Genomic DNA, 9558 nt, shown 5'->3' on the forward strand with positions numbered 1-9558 from the left:
GTAATTTATAAAGATGTACACAGTGATGGCTTGCTTTGAATAACAGTGCAAAGAATGTCAATTTTATTATTGCTCGAGGAGCATCATTTCTACAAATGTTGGAATTGCATAATAAAAACTAAATTTAGTTGCCTGTACTCTGTAAATGGATGGGATTTGGTAAAAAAATGTAAAATTACAGAGAGACCAATGATTGAACTTCGAAGGTAACAAAAAGAAATACTTTTAACTATGTCGGTTACAAATTGTATTCAAGATGCTTTTCTGTATTAATTTTCAGCAAGGATATATAACTATTTGTAATAATTTTTTTGTTTTTATCATTTTAGTTCTAGGGCTTATGGAAGCTTCCTTAGTCTCAGCTGCCAGAGCAACCTGAGTATTTCCCACACACCAGAAATCTTCTGAGTAAGGTACAACTGATTATATACTTTTCTTCTGCCATGTTTTCTTCTGAAGAAATAGTGAAGAACGGGTATATTGCTAAGCTCATCTTCCAAATGTTTCCTGTAGCAAGACACAGCTTCCATTTAAGAAGCAATCCTTCATCTTCAGAAACAAAAACCCCATAAAAATTAAACACACAAAAAGCCTAACCCTTTTGTCATCCTGCATTAAATATCAGTTCTGAGAGTGGTTAAGCTGTGTCAACAAATTGTCCAGAAAATTGTGGAGCCTCCTTTGAAAATTTTCAAAAGCTGACTGGACAAGGCTCTAACCGACCTGATATAACTTCCAAGTTACTGGAGGAGGTTGAATTAAATTACACTCAGCCACCATCCCCTCAGCCGGAATCTCTCCATTGGAAGGTAAGTTAGGAAAAGATATCAACTTTTTGAATTGTGGAAACAGGTAAAGATCCAATCAAATTGGTTTAGAAGAGCTTGTTTGCTTAAGCACAAACAATAACTCTTCGGCTTGCTTCCAAGTTTGTTTTTTTTTAAATATATGCAGAATTCTTCCAAAAGGAAACTAATAATCCGGTGTAAATCAGTGTTATATACCTCACTGGGTATTTGCTGCCCCCTTCAGAGCATTTCCAGTATTGGAGAAAAAGAATTAGAAATAAAAAGCATTTTATTTTTACTAGCTTTTGGGTAAGGAGAGGGAAAGAAGCCTAAGAAGAAAGATATTGCTAAGCAGATAGTTGGTGAACGTTTCCACATATCAGCTAAGGATTGTTTTCATGTTAGAAATGCCCAGCAATGCACTTACCTTAATGCGTAAGACAAACAATACTTCAAGTTACACCTTCAGCTGTTAGGTTCAGCGGTAACAGCTGAGGCAAAAGAGATGATGCAGCAAAGGTTGCAGACTGCGCTGTGGGAAACCTGGAAATCAACTCCAGCTTCCAGAGTGCATTTATGTAGTTTTGGCCAAGTGATTCCAAAAAGGTACAAAAGCTTTTTCTTAAGAGGAAGATAAAGGAGAGATGGGGTGTAATTTGTTTTGCATATGATTCATTCTTCGTAGCATAATCAAGGCCAGACTGGCCTTCCTTAATCAACAGATGGGGGATCAATCAACTGGATTTTAGTATGTTAAATAAATTATTTTAATAAATGCACCTGTGTGTATAGGCACTGCTCGGTGTACATACATGTATGTATCTGTGTGTTCAACAGCTCCCTCCCTACTCTCAGCTGAAATTAAGTGCTCCCTTTAAAAAGAACAAACAAGAAGTCTGGTGAAAATGTAGACCCAGTTAGCACACTAATAAGGAAAACTGTAGACAGAAAATTCAGTCATATAGTAAGGTTAATATTTTGTGTTTGGGACATAATAGGGTACATGGTTTTAGCTTGCCTGAGGTGGTTTTTAAAATAATTGTCTTTTCATCTATTTTATGCATTGAGTGTTCCTTCTGTAGGAAGAGGAAGAAATTGTGCTTCTGAAAAGTTACTTTGTATCCACCTCCCACTAACAAAACCTGCTGAGGTAACAGCAAATACAAATACCAGGCTTTCATATGGTGAAATTGCTTTATTATCTTCTCACGCAGAATTTAAGCAAAATGGTTAAAGAACAGCAGTACAGGTTTGATGGTGCAATTCATTCCATATAGCTCATAACATAAACTTTCCCAAAGAATAAAACTTAAATTTTTTAGAGGAGAAAGAATGGTCTACTTTGGTGAATCTGAATTTTCAAAGCTTATAATTGAAACTCTTGAATACATATAATGTATTCTACTTGCTGTCCTGTCTGCACTCATTTTGCTGCTAGTATTAAAAAAAAAAAAAAAAGTGAAGTTTCCATTTTTCACACCACAGATCCTCAACATGCCGAGGAAAAATCTGATATCATCCTCAAACCACTCAGGTGTGACAGAAGGCTCCTCCTGTTCACATGCATATTATATAGCCATTGAAATGTAGTGCAATACATCACTGAGGTATGTTAAATTTTGCTTTTGTCAGCTTGCTGCATTTTTTTTTAAACCCTATAGGTTTGGGTTTATCATCCCCATTCCTTGGCACTCAATGATGTAGGCATCTTTACTGGGATCTTCCTCTTCTGATTTTGTCACAGTAAACTTGGCCTAAAACAGCATCAGAAATATATCACTCATTAAGTTATAACATACATAAGTTTAAGCATTCAATACCTAATGTCCAATAATCATATTGCCATGTGTTTAAGCATATTACAGCTTTTACTGATTTCATCAAAAAAACATTTAAATAAAGGTGGTAAAAGGATCTAATAATTCTAAAGGCATTTAACTCAAAGCAGGTTAACTGTCTACAGGTAAACTCCCATATTAGTATTGTAGCAATTATTTTATCAGTGCTTGTCCTCCGTGATCGAGTTCAGTTCACGACGCCTGTAGAACTGTACATTGCCTGGTTACTGGCTGACAACTGAAAGGAAAAACGTTTGGACTCACCTTTGTTAGCTGCTCTGCGAAGTGTATAGCTGTCTGAGTATGAAGTGTAATTGGTCCACTTTTCACCCTAGACACCCCCTTTGCTAGTGCCATAAAAATTATTAGCTGAAAGAGAGGGAAAAGTAATTATTTAATAAGTCCTCAGATCCCAGGAACTTATTGATTAAAAGATAAAAGACGGAAAACCATGCAGAATGTCTCTAGATAGAAAAATGTGCTTTGCCAAGTTTCATAAAAGGTCACGATGCTGCGTGATCCAAGGCTCAAGAAGCTTGGAAGTTACTCCTGTAACACCTGTTACAGAAGGACTGCTGGTTTCCCACAGCAGAGTTTGCCACTGAATTCCTGTAACTGCATTTAACTTTGCTCCCCTCCACCCTTCTGCACTGAAATTCCCCTAAGTCATAGCAGACTGGTAGATTGCCTTTATGGAGAGAAAAACTCACAGAAAGGATTTTTAGTTCTAACTTGCTGATCATGTATTTACCAAATAGATATTTTAAAAAAATTTGACTCAGATTCATAAACGCCACAGTAACAAGCACTCTGTAAAGCATGGTCTAAGTCTGAACAGTCCCCAGACGCGCTGAATTTAGCTGTGGCATGGTTCCACCAGTTGTACTGTGCACACTTTGGAAACAGTAGGATGAGTCCAAGCCCTCAATACTTCCTACTATACTACAGAATAGTAATGTGTGGCCAGGTGTTTACAGGTAAGAGGTAACGTCATCCTATCTAGAACAGCCCAACATTCTTAACACGCTGCATTACTGAAAATCAGATAGTGGAAGGTCTTCTCTTAAAAATAAAATTAACCAAGCAAAACAAACAGGAGCACCGCCCAGTGTCCTGTTCTCTAATAGCTTCACTTCTTAATAGGTAACCAGGGAGCACTTTTTACTCCACTACATGGAGTGCCAAACACAAGAAAATTCCTCCCTCTTTCTGCCATACCTACCAAGATTTACAAGGGAAAATTTAAGGGTGTTGGTGCAAAGCCAGGAGCATTTGCGGTTCCTAACAAGGATATGTAATTTGCTAATCCTAGTGATGTGACCAAACCCAGAAACCTCCTACAACTTCTAATTATCAAATATTTATTAAAGCCACACCTACCTGTAGAGATACAGTCTAACTCTGAAATCCACATCCCATTCTTTCCCTGTTCAGTTTTATATTCTTTACAATTAATACATACATGCATATTCTTGCTACTTCAAATTCATGTAACACTTCAAATTCACCTACAGCAGACTTACTTGGTCTTGCAGAGAATCATCCACAGTTCCACCATGTTTAAGATTCCTAAGAAGTATCTCAGCTGCCTCAATGCCAACCTTGTCAGCATTCTTTCCTAACAGAGAAATCCAGGAGATTAGGATGGTGTCAATTATTATTTAACACATTAAAAATACTAAAGGAAAAAAATAATAACCAAGAAATTATCAACTTTTTAAACCTGATTTCCAAACTCTTGCCTCAAATGTCTGGTTAAAAAACCCCTCCCATCTTATGATGCCACATAGCTCATACATCCGAAGCAATGGAAAGAAAGTAGCCCAACTTAGTCAGAGACATTTTATCCAAACTATTTAAAACCAAAATCACTTCTATTCCTTTTAATCTAGATGCGTGTCTAGATTCACTGTTGAACAAAAACTTTACAGGTCAACCACAAAGACTGTATGTTCTTAAAGTCCAGAGGCATTTTCAACCCAGTGATCCCTAACAATCCATTCTGAGGCGTTTAATAATTCTGTAATTTTTGTTACCATGCAGAAGCAGATTAGTAAACAATCTAAGATTCCCAAGTTTAAAATCTGCTCATTTCTACTGTCCTTTATTACTAAACAACATCCATTGTAAAATGCAACACTTAAAGCATCAGATCTTTGAACAGACTATAATTCAGATTCCTATTTGTTAATAGCACCCTAAATTAAATCTGAAAGAGGTAAACTTCAAGGAACTCTTACCTCTCTTGCCAAGTGATGACCCAGCTAACAAACAACCTGTTGAAGTCTCTGCAACAATGCTAAGCAGAAAAAAGATTCAATGTTAAGAACAAAATTGCTTTCTTCACAGTTTATTTATCAGATATGTCATCAAGATCTAGCTAAGGAACCAGCAAGGTTACAGCTATCAGTAGAAAATTGGGGCTCATCTTACATTATTCCACTTCCAGTGCCAAAGGCTTGATCATCAGGTTCTCGAACAGGCTGAATGTTAATGTAAAGATCTCTGATTTCTTTCCGGATGCATCTCACTGCTGCTGATGACATGTCTTTTGCAAGCTAACAAGAGATAAAAACACTAATTAAATTATGTAACTATAGTAACACTTTTTTCCTCGTAAGTCTAATTATTACAGTGAATCCCAGAATAAAGGGGCTACTTTACTAACTAGAAAAACAAAGGATTGTTATAAAACCCCTAGAAGCAAGCACCGAACATTATCTCTTCCAAGAATTTTCCCACAAAATTAAGGTAACATGAAATGCTGAACAAATTACAATTATATTGATGTATGTAGAAGCTTCAATATCAACAGATACTCATGAAGTTTTCTGCATTCATAAGGAGTAAGATTTTATGTTAGTCTTGATTCTCTCAAGACATTAGATTGTAAAAAAACCCACACAAACCCAAACACAATTATTATGTACAGGACACACCCTCCCTACAAAATATAAAATAACAATTTTAAATCACAGGCAGGTGGGGGAAGATGAAGCTTATCCCACCCTTGTGAACCAATCCCAGTCAGTATTCAGAGATTTGGAAGTTTCTAAGATCAAAACCAGTAGTCCACAGCTCTTCAAAAAGCAACTCAGTTTCTCCTCTTCCCTCCTCTCCTAATTCCTAGTCTATGTGTGAGAAGGAGCCTTGAGGAGATCTCACCACTCATTCTCTCTAAATGCAGACAGGACAGGAATAATGGAAAGAAAGGGGGTACAAAGGAGCAAACCGTTTGTTATCTTTGGCTAAGCGTACCCCTGACTTCTTCTGTCTAATACCCTTAGCAATGGTCGAAAAATTTGAAGTAGTCTGACCTCTGCCTATTACAGTGCATCATAGTTTACCCATAAATCTATGAATGATAGCCATGATTTCAGATTTAAAATAATCCACTCTAAATACGAACAATATGTAAATCAGATATGATACCTTTCAATATATGCTAAAGACTTTTGAACAGTCATACAAGGGATATCAAGGATATTGTTCTCTGTTCCTGTTTTAGCTGCTACCATATTGCAATAAACACATTTCATAAATGTCCCAAATTCTATTCCACAGCCTGAATAACTGAAGCCATTTAATAGGCTACTGAGTTTGTATGCGAGAGCCTGCAGAACACAGGAACCGTAGAGGTATGTAAAGCAGATTACATGCAATTTTATATAGAAATATGAAGTTGGATACTACCAGAGCTGTCACCAGCACTTACTTTTATAGGCAGCGCTCCAGCAACAAATGCTCTTCCATAAATCTTTGTCACTGTGCCACGTTCTGTTAAGTTTATTGGGCTCAACTCTTTGACTGGTGACATCTGGACTACAACTTCACCACCTCCTTGAGGATAGTAGCCCCTATTTAGAAAAAGGAATCAGGTATAATTAAACACAAAGATGATGAGAAAAGAGCCAGAAGGCTCTTCATATACTTCATTATACATTTTTATTTTCTTTGTTACTGTACATATGAATTTTCTTGATGTGTGACATTATTACCTCATAGCACACATATTATTAACTACCTAACACCAGCATAACTGGCACCTCAGAAAAAGCTCAGTAATGTACTGCCTGCTCAGCATGTGCTTCTCTCAGGGGTAGCCCACAGGAAATAATAAACAGCAGCTGGAGACTCAGCAATGAAAAAAAAAAAAGAGGCAAGAACCATATCACATTCATCATATGGTGACAGTACACGCAGGGGCAGCTAATGCACAGTAGTTCATGTAACATAAATTCACCTCTCAGCTTGACTGAAGGCACCTTGTGTATGTGCCTCTGTGCTCACACCCTGGTTCAGTAAGGCCTGCTTCTGCCACATGGCTCCATAACTCACCTCTTTTTTATGTCACAATTAAACGTGAAATTGAACTTTTCAACTATTGGCTTGAAAACCTGAAAAACAAGCATATATAAAAACACAGAGTGAATCTACTTTGCATTTATAATTTCCCACTATTTTATGTGCTCTTCCAAAACAAACAAACAAATCCAACACAAAAATTTCATTAAAAATTACATTAAAAATTACAAAAATTACATTAAAAAAACCAACCCAAAGATAGCCAGTCTTATCTATAGAGTTTATCTGACATCCCTCATACTCCATTCTGAATGACACTTTGTGTAGAAGGATTTGGTTTTGGAAAGAGGAAGAGAAATTCTTAACAATTCACAGCACTTCCAGAATAAAGAATTTAAGTGAAGTTTTCCTTAATAATTAAAAGCAAACAGACTAGTTTCTTTTTCATGAAACACTGGTCACTCTCTACACACAGTACGCTCACTAGTTGTGTTATATTCCCCTGCCTCATTCCAAACAAGCTTGTAGGAAGAGAAACAGAAGTACAGTGGTTACAATGCATATATAGGCATGAAAGATGCACCAAGCTGAAGAAATTTTTCCCTACCATGACTGTGTAGTCTATCTGAGGAGCCATCTCAGCATTAGTCCCACCTTTTAAATGAAGTTCTGATGGGGAAGCAGCAAACAGCACACAGGGCATTGCTACCTGCATCAGTAGACACACGCTCCTAAAAGCAATTTTAAGATACTCAGATGTCATGCAATCATAATCCATATTATTCCACAGAATCATTACATATCAAAGGCAAGTTTCTTTCCTGAGCATTTGCATAAGTATTTGGTTTTTAACATTATCTGTAACGTTGTGTTAAAAAAATACTAATTTAAAACTTCGTGTCCTTAGCAAGTCTAAATACAAAGGTTTTTGTTTCACAGTAATCGCATCTTTGATATTCCTATTTGAAATAAAAGTAATGTAGCTTTCTTAGTAGAGTGATGGGACTGTGAAAACTGTACGTTAGATAATAAAAGCAGAAAAGGCTTATGCAGCAAGTTTAACATTCTAATACATATTTAATAACAAAATACATAGAAAACTACAAAATTACTTGGAAGCTGGCCAGCATCCTGCACAAGAAAATTCAGGGGCTTAGAAAATATGCTTTTGGACATAAGATTCCCCTGTCATTGAATCCCTCCACATTTCATAAATAAAAAGCTTCCAAAATAATTTTTTTGAAAGTAGGTTTCTCACAGGGGTTTCAAACAGAGTTTTGAACTGTGAAACCAATCGCCACTGAACTGAAGAAAACATGGTTTTGTTTTCTTAACTTCCACATATTTGTGAATCGTACTGCTTTTTTTTCTTGCTTGTGCTTAATCACTAATTCTGCTGCATTGCTGCTTACTCAAACCTTACTGTGTTAAGTAAAAGGTATCAGGTTTTTATAGTATTTATGTTTATTTATGTCTACTTATACTATTGCAGCAAAGAAAAATATTTCCTGCACGTTAAAGGAAACTTTAACTTATGCCTAACCTGGTTTATACTTCCAAACAACCGTTCACACCAGCCTTCCATAGCTAAACCCATTCACTCAGTTTTGCAACAGATTCCAAGAACAAAGGACCCACCACAGAAGTACAGAAGAAATACAAGCACAGAGAACGGTGGATAGATTATGTTCCCAGTTCCAAAAGACTAGTATCCTGTATTGTACCATTATGCGTGTAAGTAAAATCTTACAATTTACTTTATTATATGAACATTGCTTCAGTTCTCACAGATTTGAGATTCTTAGCTAATTTGATGCATTTGACCTGGTATGTAATGTACTAATGTGAGAAAATAATGGTTAAAGTTTCAAATGCATGGGCAGCTGTTTTTTGATCAAGTGCTCAACTTATATATCAATTACAATTTTATGACTATTACACTTGCCTGTACTTTATTCATACATATCGTACCTACATTAAAGGTTCTTTGGTCACATGTATCTGGATCAGGCTGCACAGACTCCAGCTCATTACTCAGGTATTAGTGTTCTTTTTTTCTTCTGCTCTTCTGTGATAATTTTAAAGTTACCAAAACATCTTCTGTCATAATTTTAAAGCTACCAGAAGCAGTTAAGGGCAGTTACAGGTCAGCCATGACGCAGGCACGAACACATACCCTGCTGTTTTCGTATCTGCGATGTGGGTTCCACCTTTGATCTTCCCAGGAGTGAAAGTTATTTCTGTTGAGCCAATCTCTCCCCCTTCCAGCTTCCCTGCACATAGATCTCGAATGACCTCCAGTCCAGACAGATGCTGGGGCCTGGGAGTGACGAGAAGTTAAAGGTACGCGCAAGTGGACGACATGCTCAGTAAGAGAAATACTAAACACCAACTAACAAATACTGCCACTGCAAAATTCAGATCAGACAAGGGTCAGAAATTCGATCTTGTTCCTACGGGACGTGTTCTGAGTTCGCAGGAGCTAAAGGGGCAGCAGGCAGTTCTGGGATCTGCGGGATCCTGGCGGTGTCCATGCGAACGGATGTAGACACAGGCCGGGAGCAGGAGCAGTCGCCGTCCTAACGCGACCAGCGCTCGGACAAACCGCGGCGCCGTACCCAGGGCAG

At 37.3% G+C, this 9558-nt stretch overlaps 1 protein-coding gene across 1 annotated transcript; it reads right to left on the reverse strand.

Annotated features, from left to right (window-relative positions):
• Positions 1-2323: 2323 nt before the first annotated feature.
• RTCA (RNA 3'-terminal phosphate cyclase) lies at positions 2324-9465 on the reverse strand. The gene is made up of 10 exons (XM_009872776.1): positions 9389-9465; positions 9108-9251; positions 7539-7662; positions 6965-7023; positions 6342-6483; positions 5060-5184; positions 4867-4925; positions 4150-4244; positions 2891-2995; positions 2324-2542 (listed from the first exon to the last, which is right to left on the reverse strand). Exons 1-10 carry the CDS (start codon positions 9463-9465, stop codon positions 2444-2446), a joined length of 1029 nt encoding a protein of 342 aa, XP_009871078.1. The 3' UTR covers positions 2324-2443.
• Between the last annotated feature and the right edge of the window lie 93 nt (positions 9466-9558).

The sequence above is a fragment of the Apaloderma vittatum genome, unplaced genomic scaffold (genome assembly GCF_000703405.1).
Source record: "Apaloderma vittatum isolate BGI_N311 unplaced genomic scaffold, ASM70340v1 scaffold32897, whole genome shotgun sequence".
Taxonomy (NCBI): Eukaryota; Metazoa; Chordata; class Aves; order Trogoniformes; family Trogonidae; genus Apaloderma; species Apaloderma vittatum.

Coding starts and splice junctions, on each gene's coding strand:
- RTCA (XM_009872776.1), bottom strand. CDS start 9,465: ATGGACACCGCCAGGATCCCGCAGATCCCAGAACTGCCTGCTGCCCCT. Junction 7,024..7,538: donor AGATAGACTACACAGTCATG/GTAGGGAAAAAT, acceptor CTTGTTTTTCAG/GTTTTCAAGCCAATAGTTGA. Junction 6,484..6,964: donor AATTGTGACATAAAAAAGAG/GTGAGTTATGGA, acceptor TTTTCTAAATAG/GGGCTACTATCCTCAAGGAG.